This window comes from Bufo bufo, chromosome 4 (assembly GCF_905171765.1).
Source record: "Bufo bufo chromosome 4, aBufBuf1.1, whole genome shotgun sequence".
Classification (NCBI taxonomy): domain Eukaryota; kingdom Metazoa; phylum Chordata; class Amphibia; order Anura; family Bufonidae; genus Bufo; species Bufo bufo.
In genome coordinates this window covers 226,747,987-226,763,422 of record NC_053392.1, presented here as the reverse complement: position 1 = coordinate 226,763,422, position 15,436 = coordinate 226,747,987, and the positions used below count along the sequence as shown (strand labels likewise).

The following is a 15,436-nucleotide window of genomic DNA, read 5'->3' as shown; positions in this document are numbered from 1 at the left end:
CTGCCAGCGCCCGCAACAGCATAATGCATAATCTCTTGCAGCAAGGCCTGGAAATGCTGCATTCTGACAGCCCTCTGTGATGCTGGCAACATGTCCGCCATTTTGTGTTTGCGCCGGGGGTCTAAGTACGTTGCCACCCAGTACTGGTCTTTGCCCTTTATGCTTTTTATACGGGGGTCCCTCTTCAAACACTGAATCATGAAGGCCCCCATTTCCACTAAATTGGAAGCGGTGGAGCGCCCTAGCTCCTGCTCATCGTCCAGGAGAATGTTGTCCTCGGTCTCCTTCCCCCATCCATGGACAACACCAGGGATCCCCGAAAAGTTTAAAGCCTGCTCTTCTTGCTCCTCCTCCTCCTCCTCCCCCCAGGCACCATCCTCCTCTGACTCCTCTTCAGACTCCTGCTGACTTGTCTCAGATTGAGTAGCCCCCCCCCCTGGGAATTCATTCAGCATCGCAACTTCCTCATCTTCCTGCTCCTTGATAGCTTGATCAATGACATGATGCAATGCTCGCTCCAGAAAAAATGCGTAAGGTACGATGTACTAATGGTGCCCTGAGGTGGAGTTCCAGCGCGTCAGGCAGTCACAAATCAGACGTCTGACGGGCAAGTGGTGTTGCCGCTGAATGTCAGCAAGGCGAGCCATAGCCGTGTAAGATCTTCTAAAATGGCCAGAGATTTCCCTGGCCTGCCGCAAGACATCCTGGACCCCGGGGTATTTGGCAACAAATCGCTGCACGACTAAATTCAGAACGTGTGCCATGCACGGCACGTGTGTCATTTTGCCCTGTTTCAGCCAGCTCAGCAGATTAGCACCGTTGTCGCACACCACTTTACCAACTGTCGAATTGAGCAGGGTTAGACACTGATCGGCCTGTGACCACAGAGCTGAAAGGAGTGCAGGACCGGTGTGGCTCTTGGCTTTCAGGCACAACTGCTGCAGCACGGCAATGTCTCACCTGGCACGTCAAATAGGTTCTGGGGAGCTTGGGGGTTTCAGCGGAATAGGCGGTAGCAGTGGAAAAGGAGGAGTCAGCCGAGGAGGAGACGGAGGAGGAGAAAAAGAGGCAGGCCTGCATGCAATCTGTGGCGGTAACACCAAATCCACATGGTTGCAATGGGTTACATGCTTGACAGCTGTCAGAAGGTTCACCCCGTGGGCAGTAAAAGTCATTTACAGTACCTTCAATGCCCGTGTTTGCTAGACCACGTGTCTGTGGTCAGATGTATCTTGGCACCAACACTGTGTGCCAGAGATATATTAACTTGGCACTGAACATGGCCATATCGTTCAGGGATGCCCTTCTGGGAGAAATATTTCCTTCCGGGGACCTTCCATTGCAGTGTGCCAATGGCCACAAATTTTCTAAAGGCCTTAGAGTCCACCAATTTATATGGCAGTAGTTGCTGGGCTAGCAGTTCCGACAAGCCAGCGGTCAGCCGTTGGGCAAGAGGATTATCATCATTTTTTTACGCTCGAACATTTGGGCCACGGAAGCCTGCCTTGTGCCAGATGAACGCGATGACGACACGGTGGAAGTTGGAGTCGAGGACAAATGGGAGGAGAGAGGAGAAGGAGACAGGACGTGGAGCGTCGGGAGTGTGGCTTTGTGGGTTCTGACGGCATTACTCCCACTGGGCTCGGTGATGGGAGGCCAGGTGCCTTTTCAAGGCGGTCGTCCCTAGGTGAGTGTTGGGCTTACCGCGACTTATGTGTTGACAGTACAGGCTGCAGATGGCAACGCTATTATAAGCAGCTGACACGTTTAAAAAAAAGCCCACACTGCAGAGCCATGTGCCGGCGTCCTGGGAGCCCAAGTGTGTCACCGTGCATGATGGATGGCTCGCTCCAGATACATTTGCAGTCTGCTTTTTGCCTCCTGTGCACTGTGAGTTCTGCCTGCTTCTCCTCCCTATCTGCTGCTCCGTCTCTCCCTCTGAACTTCGTCTCCTCTTCCTCTCTTGTGGGCACCCACATGACGTCTATTGACACGTCATCATCGTCACCTTCACCAACACTGACATTAGAGATCTCGGAGTAGGCAGCAACAGCGGGGACCACCCTCCTTGGGCTGATCTGGGTACTGTTGTCAGACCGCTGGGTGGCGGCCATTGCTACCTCCTCTTCCTCATCCGATGCTAAGAATGGCTGCGCATCGGTAAGGTCTGGAAATTGATGGGAAAATAATTCCTCTGACTCAAGTGGAGGGGCTATGGTGGTGGTGGTGTCTTTGGGGGTGCACACAGCAGAGAGTGAGGAGGGTGCTGATACAGAGGATGAGGAGGGTGCAGAAGCGGAAGGCTGAGTGAGCCACTCAATTAACTCTGGTGCGTCCTTTGACGTAATCGCACGCACCTTCTCCAACTTCCCACTAAGGTTCCGGCCTAGTGCACCTGCCCGACCGCTACCACCCCTGCGGAACGGCCTGCCTCTTCCTCTGCCTGTCATTTTCAAAATTACCCTGTGCCAAAGTCCCTAGAGAAGAGCAGTATTTGTGGAAGCAGGTATATACTTTTTTGGGGGGCAACTGGTATATTACACCAGTTGCAATTAGTTGTTTCAATGGCGTTTGTCCCTCTGTATAGCTGAGGTATCCCAGCAGAACCGCAAATAAATGCTGCACAATACAAATGTACTATATAGAAATTATATTATAGGTATATCACACCCCTGCCTCAATCAGATTTTTGGGGGCAACTGGTACACCAGTTGCAATTAGTTGTTCCAATGCACATCTTGCATGATGTAAGCAGTCCTGGAACAATCGTTCGAGGGTGTATATCTTTGTTCAAGATGTGAGCAAATTACCTGTTTGGAATCGCAAATCGAGTCCTTAAATGGGCAAGTTGCAACACTGAGAGGCATTGACAATTTGCAAAAGAGTTTGCTTCTCACCGAGCAAGCACTCTTTCGGGTAGATGAGGGGGAGGTTGACAGAGAGGAGGCTGAGGAAAGTGAGGTAGCTAGCTGGGTAACAGTTAGAAAGCGGGGGAGGGAAGAGTGCCAGGGAGGCTAGCCCTGATCTGACACACCCCAACAAGTTTGCACGTTTGGCAGATGAGGGGGATGTCAGTCCAGGGACAGCACTGCAGCAGCCAGAAACTTCCTCTGCCAGTCAGGGGAATGTCAGCTCCAGTAAGCAGGGAACCAGGAGTGCAGGGCAGGCCAGACAGGTGCTGGTAGTGGGAGACTCCATTATTAGGGGAACAGATAGGGCAATCTGTCACAAAGACCATGATCGCCGAACAGTGGGTTGTCTTCCTTACGCTAGAGTTCGACACATCACGGATCGGGTTGACAGATTACTGGGAGGGGCTGGAGAAGATCCAGCGATCATGGTCCATATCGGAACCAATGACAAAGTTAGAGGTAGGTGAAGAGTCCTTAAAAATTATTTCAGGGATTTAGGTCAAAAGCTTAGGGCAATGATCTCAAAGGTAGTATTTTCTGAAATACTGCCTGTACCACGGGCCACACAAGAAAGGCAGCGGGAGATTAGGGAGATTAACAAGTGGCTCAAGAACTGGTGTAGGAAGGAGGGGTTTGGGTTCCTGGAGAACTGGGCCGAATTCTCTATCGGCTACAGGCTCTATCGTAGGGACGGGCTGCACCTCAATGGGGAAGGGGCAGCTGTGTTGGGGAGAAAGATGGCTAGAAGGTTGGAGGAGTGTTTACACTAGGGACTGGAGGGGAGGGAAATTACATTATAGGAGGGGAAGATAGTGTAGATAGAGACCGGGGGCAAGGTAGTGGGACTGGGGGAGGAATGGAAAGAGGGACTAGAACAGTTCAGAAGGAAAGGTGTAGGGTAAAAAATATACATAAACCTCTCAAATGTATGTATACTACAGGGAGTGCAGAATTATTAGGCAAGTTGTATTTTTGAGGATTAATTTTATTATTGAACAACAACCATGTTCTCAATGAACCCAAAAAACTCATTAATATCAAAGCTGAATATTTTTGGAAGTAGTTTTTAGTTTGTTTTTAGTTTTAGCTATTTTAGGGGGATATCTGTGTGTGCAGGTGACTATTACTGTGCATAATTATTAGGCAACTTAACAAAAAACAAATATATACCCATTTCAATTATTTATTTTTACCAGTGAAACCAATATAACATCTCAACATTCACAAATATACATTTCTGACATTCAAAAACAAAACAAAAACAAATCAGTGACCAATATAGCCACCTTTCTTTGCAAGGACACTCAAAAGCCTGCCATCCATGGATTCTGTCAGTGTTTTGATCTGTTCACCATCAACATTGCGTGCAGCAGCAACCACAGCCTCCCAGACACTGTTCAGAGAGGTGTACTGTTTTCCCTCCTTGTAAATCTCACATTTGATGATGGACCACAGGTTCTTAATGGGGTTCAGATCAGGTGAACAAGGAGGCCATGTCATTAGATTTTCTTCTTTTATACCCTTTCTTGCCAGCCACGCTGTGGAGTACTTGGACGCGTGTGATGGAGCATTGTCCTGCATGAAAATCATGTTTTTCTTGAAGGATGCAGACTTCTTCCTGTACCACTGCTTGAAGAAGGTGTCTTCCAGAAACTAGCAGTAGGACTGGGAGTTGAGTTTTACTCCATCCTCAACCCGAAAAGGCCCCACAAGCTCATCTTTGATGATACCAGCCCAAACCAGTACTCCACCTCCACCTTGCTGGCGTCTGAGTCGGACTGGAGCTCTCTGCCCTTTACCAATCCAGCCACGGGCCCATCCATCTGGCCCATCAAGACTCACTCTCATTTCATCAGTCCATAAAACCTTAGAAAAATCAGTCTTGAGATATTTCTTGGCCCAGTCTTGACGTTTCAGCTTGTGTGTCTTGTTCAGTGGTGGTCATCTTTCAGCCTTTCTTACCTTGGCCATGTCTCTGAGTATTGCACACCTTGTGCTTTTGGGCACTCCAGTGATGTTGCAGCTCTGAAATATGGCCAAACTGGTGGCACGTGGCATCTTAGCAGCTGCACGCTTGACTTTTCTCAGTTCATGGGCAGTTATTTTGCGCCTTGGTTTTTCCACACGCTTCTTGCGACCCTGTTGACTATTTTGAATGAAACGCTTGATTGTTCGATGATCACGCTTCAGAAGCTTTGCAATTCTAAGAGTGCTGCATCCCTCTGCAAGATATCTCACTATTTTTGACTTTTCTGAGCCTGTCAAGTCCTTCTTTTGACCCATTTTGCCAAAGGAAAGGAAGTTGCCTAATAATTATGCACACCTAATATAGGGTGTTGATGTCATTAGACCACACCCCTTCTCATTACAGAGATGCACATCACCTAATATGCTTAATTGGTAGTAGGCTTTCGAGCCTATACAGCTTGGAGTAAGACAACATGCATAAAGAGGATGATATGGTCAAAATACTCATTTGCCTAATAATTCTGCACTCCCTGTAATGCCAGAAGCCTGACTAATAAAACTAGGGAGCTGGGCAGTTAATGTACTATACAAGGTTACAGTCTGTTTAAAAAGGATCGTCAAAACCCGAAAGGAGGAGGGGTTTGCCTTTATGTAAAGTCTTATCTAAAGCCCACACTCCGTGGGTAGAGATACATGGAGCTAAAAACAATAATAAATTACTAATAGGAGTTTACTATAAACCACCTAATATACCAGAGTCCACAGAAAATCTAATACTAAACGAGATAGACAGGCGGCAAATCATAATGAGGTGGTTATTATGGGGGACTTCAACTACCCAGATATAGACTGGAAAACTGAAGCTTGTATATCTCATAAAGGAAACAGGTTCTTGGCAATAACCAAAGACAATTACCTCTCCCAACTGGTTCAGGACCCGACTAGAGGGACGACCATACTGGACTTAGTATTAACCAATAGGCCTGACAGAACAACAGACGTGCAGGTTGAGGGACACCTGGGAAATAGTGACCATAAAGTATAAACCTTCCAATTATCATTCAAAAGAGCGTTTCTACAGGGAGGAACAAAAATACCAAACTTCAAAAAAGCTAAATTTAGCTAACTAAGATAGGCCTAACTAACTGGGACAAAGTCCTTAAAAAAAAAAATACAGCCACAAAATAGGACATCTTTAAAAGCATCCTAAAATCTAATTGTGAGAGGTACATACCATATGGGAATAAAAGGTTAAGGAACAAAAATAAACCAATGTGGATAAATTGAACTGTAAAGAAAGCAATAAATGACAAAAAGAAAGCATATAAATCACTAAAACAGGAGGGTAGCAAGGAAGCACTGAAAAACTATAAGGAAAAAAATAGAACATGTAAAAAACAAATAAAAGCGGCCAAACTAGAGACCGAGAGATTAATTGCCAAAGAGAGTAAAACTAACCCTAAAATGTTCTTCAATTATATAAATGTTAAAAAGTATAAATCTGAAGGTGTCGGCCCTCTAAAGAGTAATGAGGGGGGAGTCGCAGAGAGAGACGAGGAGAAAGCAAAGCTGTTAAATATTTTTTTCTCCAATGTATTCACTGAGAAAAATAAACTGTCAGAAATAAATAAAAATAAATTCCCCATTAAAAGTGTCCTGTCTGACCCAGGAAGAAGTACATCAGCGACTTAAAAAGATTAAAATAGACAAATCGCCAGGACCGGATGGCATACACCCCCGTATCCTAAGAGAATTACCGTATTTTTCGCCCCCATAAGACGCACTTCCCCCCCCCCCAAAAGTGGTGAATGCTGCCATTTTACATCGCAGTCTGCAATGCTGCAGCATCGCAGACTGCGCTCTATCAGCTGGAGGGAGGAGGGGCCGGTGTCATGCAAATGCGGCGGGGCCGGTGCGGTCACTGTACTCCGGCCCCGTCGCTCACTCACTTCCTTAATGCCTAAACCTTTTATAATAATAACTTTATTTGAAGTTCCGATCCCGATTCATTCATAAAGTTGGCGGCGCAGGCACGTGACATCAGTGACATCTGCTCTGCCTGCTACAGGACATTTAGTAAGTAGTACAAATGGGGCTGGGGATCGGAACTTCAATTAAAGTTATTATTATAAAATGGTAATTAATTGGATTGGGCGTCACTCTTTATCAGGCAACACAGACAAGTTGGTTGGTATATCAGAAATTTTTTATATATGATACTTTAAAATAATTTACAACATGTTGCTCTATTGAACATTGTGCTCTCCCACAAGTATAGCTACTAATACACATCAGGGTTATAATTGCCTTTGGACTTATTGGCTCAACAGCCCCCCCCCCCCCCCCCTAAGGACTTTTAGTATATAGAATTGTGTATATTTTGAAGTTTTAGTCTGAGTTTTAACATTGATTGAATGTATGAATTTTATGCAACATGTTGTAAATTATTTTAAAGTATCATATATAAAAAATTATTTTAAAGTATCATATATAAAAAATGTCTGATATACCAACCAACTTGTCTGTGTTGCCTGATAAAGAGTGACGCCCAATCCAATTAATTACCTTTTTACTTTACCAGCATTAGGGAGTGCTGTCGGGCAGTGCACCTACCCAATAGCGGATCAGAAAGTGAGCCACCAACCTTGTGCTATTATTATAAAATGTTTAGGCAATAAAGCAGTGAGTGAGCGGCGGGGCCGGAGTACAGTGACCGCACCGGCCCCGCCGCATTTGCATGCCACCGGCCTCTCCTCCCTCCCCCCTCCCACAGGTTTAGCTCCGGTATATTAGGGCATCTGTGGATGCAACTATTATGGGGTGGGGGATATGTGGATGGCACTGTTATGGGGTGGGGGATCTGTGGGTGACACATATATAGCAGTGCCATCCACAGGTCCACCCCCCATAACAGTGCCATCCACAGATCCCCCTCCATAACAGTGCCATCCACAGATCACCCCCCATAACAGTGCCATCCACAGATCCCCCATAACAGTGCTACCCACAGATCCCCCATAACAGTGCCATCCACAGATCCCCCATAGTAGTGTCATGCACAGACCACCATTAGTTCAAAACCCACCAAAAGCACACCTTTTGGTTAAAAAAAAAAATTCCCTTATTTTCCTCCTCAAAAACCTTCTCTTTCGGTGACATCATCGGCGCAGGCGCACTGAGGGAGCGCTGAGGAGGCGAGCCTCCTTCTCTCAGAGCGCCTGCGCCGAATGAAGACAGGCACGGAATTTGAAATGATGACAGCGCCAGCCGGAGGAGGAGAGCGCTCGCTGGCCCTGTCAATCAACAGGAGCAGGGGGCGGTAGACGCCCTACTTGCTGGTAGTGAAGCGATTTGCATATTTTAAAAGATTGTTTTTTAAGGAAATGAAGCCACAGACAAAGGTAAGATCCCTATATAGGGAATAGTAGTTAAATAGGGATTTTAACAAGCCCAAAAAAAAAAAGAAGTGTTTTGGGGGTGACAGTATACTACTACAGAGAGATCTGGATAGATTGGAGGCTTGGGCAGATACTGTAAGTGGCAGGTTTAACACTGACAAATGTAAAGTTATGCACATGGGAAGGAATAATGCAAGTCACCCCTACATACTTAATGGTAAAACAATCGGTAACACTGACATGGAAAAGGATCTAGGAATTTTAATAAACAGCAAACTAAGCTGCAAAAAACAGTGTCAGGCAGCTGCTGCCAATAAGATATTGGGTTGCATCAAAAGGGCCATAGATGCCCGTGATTAGAACATAGTCCTACCACTTTACAAATCGCTAGTCAGACCACACTGTGTACAGTTCTGGGCTCCTGTAAACAAGGCAGACATAGCAGAGCTGAAGAGGGTCCAGAGGAGGGCAACTAAAGTAATAACTGGAATGGGGCAACTACAGTACCCTGAAAGAATATCAAAATTAGGGTTATTCACTTTAGAAAAAAGATGACTGAGGGGAGATCTAATTACTATGTATAAATATATCAGGGGTCAGTACAGAGATCTATCCCATCATCTATTTATCCCCAGGACTGTGACTGTGACGAGGGGACATCCTCTGCGTCTGGAGGAAAGAAGGTTTGTACACAAACATAGAAGAGGATTCTTTACGGTAAGAGCAGTGAGACTATGGAACTCTCTGCCTGAGGAGGTGGTGATGGTGAGTACAATAAAGGAATTTAAGAGGGGCCTGGATGTATTTCTGGAGTGTAATAATATTACAGGCTATAGCTACTAGAGAGAGGTCGTTGATCCAGGGAGTTATTCTGATTGCCTGATTGGAGTCGGGAAGGAATTTTTTATTCCCCTAAAGTGGAGAAAATTGGCTTCTACCTCACAGTTTTTTTTTTGTCTTCCTCTGGATCAACTTGCAGGATGACAGGCCAAACTGGATGGACAAATGTATTTTTTCGGCCTTATGTACTATGTTACTAATGGCGTTTGTCCCTCTGTATAGCTGCGGAATCTCATCAGAACCTGACACAAATGCTGCACTATACAAATACACTATATAGAAATTATATTCTAGGTATATCGCACCCCTGCCTCAATCAGATTTTTTCGGGGGCAACTGTTATATCACACCAGTTGCAATTAGTTGTTCCAATTACTTTTGTCCCTCTGCATAGCTGCGATATCTCAGCAGAACCGCACAAAAATGCTGCACAATACAAATACACTATATAGAAATTATATTTTAGGTATATCGCACCCCTGCCTCAATCAGAATTTTTTGGGGCAACTGGCATAGCACACCCGTGTCAATTAGTTGTTCCAATATCGTTTGTCCTTCTGTATAGCTGCAGTATCGCAGCAGAACCGCACACACTGCTGCACAATACAAATGCACTATAATATACTTTCTATGTTAGAAAGTATATTATAAGTATATTACACTCTTCAGTATGTCAGAACTATCGATAGCACACCTATACCCGTCCTTAAAAGGACTTTTGTGGCCCTATTAGCTAGCATTTGGTGTCTCTAACAGTCTATCCCTATTTCACACAGCAACCTTTCCCTATACTGGCAAAAAACAGAATGTAAAATGGCGACCAGATCGGGTTTATTTATAGGGTAGGGGGTGTGTCCATGTGCTGAAACGTCTCAATTGGCTGTCCTGTCCTACCTGATGGATGTGTCATGGGTCAACGTTTTGCACAATGCAAAGAATATGGCGCCGGCGGACATCGACATATGTTCGCCTGTTCGGCGAACAGCGAACGAGCAAAGTTTGCTGAGAAACGACCGCCGGACGAACCGCAAGGCCATCTCTACCTGTATGGTTATTTATCGTCACTACCGCCCCGAGTCGGAATTGTGTAATTTGCACGCTCCCCGCTTGCCTTTCTTGGATGTGGTAGCCGTTTCTCAGGCTCCCTCTCAGCAGCAGGTCCTCACTCATGATGCTTGCGATGGTCAGCTCACCTGCAGGCCCTTAACCATAATTTATTGATGGTCAGCTAAGCAGCAGGCACTCTCCCTTAAGAGTCTGGTCAACACAATCCTTACCGCCGGGGGTCACGTAACTAATTAGCACAGAGGAGTCTGGTTATCAGAATTAACCAGACAAATCGCTCCACCAACTCAGAACAGCCATGCACCACCAACCACAGAATCGAGAAAGAGATATCAATCTCTCAATCCTTTCCGTGTCTGGGCCGTGTGAGGTTTGCCGTGTTGAGTCAAATTAAGCCGCAGCCTCCACTCCTGTTGGTGCCCCCTTCTGTCAATTAGTTTAAGTTTCAGCTTTGCTCCCCTGGAACCCAAAGACTTGGTTTCCCAGGAGCTGCTCGGCGAGTCATGGGAATAACGCTGCCGGATTGCCTGTGGTATCGTCTTCAAACCTCCGACTTTTGTTTTTGATTAATGAAAACATTCTTGGCAAATGCTTTCACTGTGGTTCGTCTTGCGTCGGTCCACGAATTTCACCTCTAGCAGCGCAATACAGATGCCACCGGCCATCCCTCTTAATCATGGCCCCAGTTCCGAAAATCAACAAAATATTTGGCTGAACTTGCACTTTATATACAAGTAAATATACAGGAAAGAATGTTTCCCATAAATTTTTCCTCTAAAATCAATTTTTTTCTTCAGTTTGGTGCGTATTATTGTCAGTCTGTAAAAGTGGCATACTATTCGGACAACATCATTCCCAGCAGTGACCTGCGAGTCCAAGATGCATCCAGACATCCTCCCCATGCTGTTCTAGAACCAGGCACCCTCCCCTCTTCAGAGCAGGGGGTACCTGGTTTAATGTTCGGATTCTCCCATTGATTTCCATTATACTAGGGTGCTCCAAATGTGTTCGGCCTGAGCACCCGAGAACTACGGCGCTCAATCAACACTAATGAGTACTGTACATTGCACTTGCTGTAAAAAGTCTTTGTTATATTTCTTACAATAAAAACAGATTATACAAATGTAGCAGAACTTAAAGGGGTTCTGTACCTACTTTTTTGATTACCAATGATTTATCCTTTGGATATATCATCAGCATCTGATTGACGGGGGTCCAACACCCGAACCCCCACTGATTAGCTGTTTGAGAAGGCAGCGGCGCTTGCAACAGCATTGTGGCCTAGCATTGTGGCCTTTCGCTGTTTCCTACAGGCCCAGTGATGTCACGACTATTATCACTGGATTGAGTTAGTAAGCACAGGTTACTCACAACAACATTGAATGGTGGCCCAAAACCAATAATGGACCACATTACCACCCACAGATGAAGGTGTTTCCGAAACGCTCGTCGGGGTGTGTGGTTCTCCTGAGGTGACTCTTCCATCAATGGGTATGTGATTGACTTATGTTATATCTTTTATGAGGGTTGTTTTGTGTACTTTATAACATGTATTGTGATGCACTACCATTTATTTTTTATACATTGATCTTTTACCGATTTGGGCTGTTTTTTATTCCTTGTACTCCATCTCCCCTCTATGATAATTATATTCATGTGAGTCTCCTTCTGGTGTATACCGCAATTTATCGGTGAATTTCTGTGTCTATTTGGATTATATTTTTTATATACTATTAATAAAGATCATTATTTATTTAAGGCCTTTTTAGACTCAGCTTTTTTGTTTAGGTATCACTGGCTTAAGCGCGTCTCAGTCCCATCCATTTCAATGATAATGATGTGATGAATAGTTTGCATCTAAGCTGCTCTGGTGGCAACAGATCAGGTGTGTGTTGTGCTGCTAACTGGAGCAATGGTGCAGACGTAAGACTGATAGGGCTAGGTAAGATGTCTAATCCTGTCAATCAAGGGGAGGGGTAAGTCTCTTTACCCCTGCTCATAAAGGCAAATTTTTGAGCAAATTTGATTTGTACGAATCAGTTCACTCATCACTAATGACAATTTATTCCAACAGGGCCAAATGGACACTCTTTTGACCTCCATTGGCTCATTTGGGACCCATGACTAAGCTTGGCATATCCCCCTGGAAAGCTCCAGATGCATATGCCAAACATGTTCACATGACAGAATGTGACATGATCCTTAATCTTAAGACCAGCTTAATTATTTTGCGTACAAAAATTTTATATGTTGATAACACTTTGGGTAAGATAATCCAGCTGTATGTACGTAAATAATACATCATACTATGACCATTCTGCTAAATGTTTGTACTGTATGTCATTGTATACAATCAACCCTCTCCAAAAAAAGGACACCTCTGATTTAGACTAATCAATTCCGTGCCTTATTTTCATACTCTTCTTTAAAGGATATCCCCTTTAGAAGACCATTTGCAATTTTCAATGGCTCCTTTGAAGAGGTTTCACTGTAGATATAATTCACAGAATCCTTATAACACATGATTAAGATAATTAGCATTTTACCCATGTCATTGAAGACACTAGTAGCTCTTTATAGTAAATTGGGAACTGATATTTAAATAATTTTCTGTTGTACACCTCTGATGCAGTTTCACACACTTGCTATAGAGTGATCATGTTTTCATTGTAAATATCATCTTACCATTTCATTCTCTTCCCCAGGGTTCAGCAGTGCATGGGTGCCAGTCTTCTTGGTATCCATTTCTTGTGTCTCCTGGATAACTTACATAACATGAGCTGTACAGTAGGTTCACAGTTTTCTTTCAGCATTCAGTGTGGATGTACTCAGTCTCTGCTATTCTTTCAACATACAGTAATTACTAGGCACACACCTTCATAAATCTCTACCTTAAATAACCAATAGGGTTTAGTGCCACACCTCAGCTATTGTATTCATTTAAATTAAGAAGTCTGGCCGGGGTGTCGTAAAAAAGGCATGTGGTACAGCAAAGATTTAATCTAAGTGCTAAGTTGTTATCTTTTTCAGCATTTGAATGTGAAAACAGCAGCTTACTGGGATAATATGTTGATTACGTATATAACTACAGTGAAGCATAACGCAGGGATTTGTCATTGTTCAGATGAACATACTGCCTGGCCAATTTTACATAAGCGTAGTCTGTGTGAGAGGTATTTTCCATCCTGAATACTGCTCCTATAACATGGACCCACGGCATTATAATGATTTATAATGCTGTATGTTACTGCCTGACCTTAAGGGCTCATGCACAAGAATGTGTTTTTTTTCCGTGTCCATTGCATTTGTTTTTTGCAGTCCGTATGCAGAACAATTCCATTTAAGTATGGCCGTTTCTCCAAAGATTAGAACATGTCCTATTATTGTCCGCATTATGTTCAAGGATAGGACTCTTCTATTAGGGGCCAGCTGTTCCATTCCGCAAAATACCAAATGCACACAGGCGGTATCCGTGTTTTGCAGATCCGTAATTTACAGACCACAAAACATCCATTGGTCATGTATAGAGATGAGCGAATCGTAGCTGACGAAGTGGTATTTGTTCCGAATTTCAGCAAAAATTTGATTTGCACCAAAGCCGAATTTCCTCAGGCTTTGGGGTAACGGATAAAATTTTTCGTAAAATGGTTGCTGCATGTGTGGGGACATGGAGAAAGGAACTCTGGAAAAGCGGGATCACCCATAATGCCATGCATGCAGCCATCAACAGCCAGCCCTGTGATGCTACAGCCCTATAAATAGCCCTAGCCATCTTAAATTCTGCCACTTTAGGCCTCATGCACACTACCGTTGTGTGCATCCGTGGCCGTTGTGCCATTTTCCGTTTTTTTTCGCGGACCCATTGACTTTCAATGGGTCCGTGGAAAAATCGCAAAATGCACCGTTTTGCAGCTGAGACAGTGATCCGTGTATCCTGTCCGTCAAAAAAAATGACCTGTCCTATTTTTTTGACGGACAACGGTTCACGGACCCATTCAAGTCAATGGGTCCGTGAAAGAACACGGATGCACACAAGATTGGCTTCGTGTCCGTGATCCGTGGCCATAGGTTACTTTAATACAGACGGATCCGAAGATCGTGAAAACTCAGAACCGACAGTATATTCTAACACAGAGGCGTTCCCATGGTGATGGGGACGCTTCAGGTTAGAATATACAAAAAAAGAACTGTGTACAAGACTGCCCCCTGCTGCCTGGCAGGTGCTGCCAGGCAGCAGGGGGCAGCCCCCCCTGTAGTTAACACATTGGTGGCCAGTGCGGTCGGCCCCCCTCCCTCCCCTGTAGTTAACTCGTTGGTGGCCAGTGGGCCCCCCTCCTCCCTCCCCTGTAGTTAACTCGTTGGTGGCCAGTGCAGCCGGCCCCCCTCCCTCCCCTGTAGTTAACTCGTTGGTGGCCAGTGGGCCCCCCTCCCTCCCCTGTAGTTAACTCGTTGGTGGCCAGTGGGCCCCCCCCTCCCTCCCCTGTAGTTAACTTGTTGGTGGCCAGTGGGCCCTCTCCCCTGCCTCCCCCTCCTAATTAAAATCTCCCCCCTCTATCATTGGTGGCAGCGGAGAGTACCGATCGGAGTCCCAGTTTAATCGCTGGGGCTCCGATCGGTAACCATGGCAACCAGGACGCTACTGCAGTCCCGGTTGCCATGGTTACTTAGCAATTTGTAGAAACATTATACTTACCTGCGAGCTGCGATGTCTGCTTCCGGCCGGGAGCTCCTCCTACTGGTAAGTGACAGGTCTGTGCGGCGCATTGTTAGTGGCCAGTGCGGCCGGCCTCCCTCCCTCCCCTGTAGTTAACTCGTTGGTGGCCAGTGGGCCCCCCCCTCCCTCCCCTGTAGTTAACTCGTTGGTGGCCAGTGGGCACTCTCCCCTCCCTCCTAATTAAAATCTCCCCCCTATCATTGGTGGCAGCGGAGAGTACCGATCAGAGTCCCAGTTTAATCGCTGGGGCTCCCATAATGCCATGCATGCAGCCATCAACAGCCAGCCCTGTGATGCTACAGCCCTATAAATAGCCCTAGCCATCTTAAATTCTGCCACTTTAGGCCTCATGCACACTACCGTTGTGTGCATCCGTGGCCGTTGTGCCATTTTCCGTTTTTTTTCGCGGACCCATTGACTTTCAATGGGTCCGTGGAAAAATCGCAAAATGCACCGTTTTGCAGCTGAGACAGTGATCCGTGTATCCTGTCCGTCAAAAAAAATGACCTGTCCTATTTTTTTGACGGACAACGGTTCAC

The 15,436-nt window shown here is 45.5% G+C and overlaps 1 protein-coding gene across 3 annotated transcripts in view; it reads right to left on the bottom strand.

Annotated features, from left to right (window-relative positions):
* Positions 1-13,013, bottom strand: part of LOC120997966 (probable cation-transporting ATPase 13A4) — a 261,365-nt gene extending 248,352 nt beyond the window's left edge. For all 3 annotated transcript variants that reach the window (XM_040428350.1, XM_040428352.1, XM_040428351.1), the window contains exon 1: positions 12,869-13,013. In XM_040428350.1, coding sequence (XP_040284284.1) covers positions 12,869-12,928 — 60 coding nt within the window. In that variant the 5' untranslated portion in view covers positions 12,929-13,013. The remainder of the gene's footprint in view (positions 1-12,868) is intronic.
* Between the last annotated feature and the right edge of the window lie 2,423 nt (positions 13,014-15,436).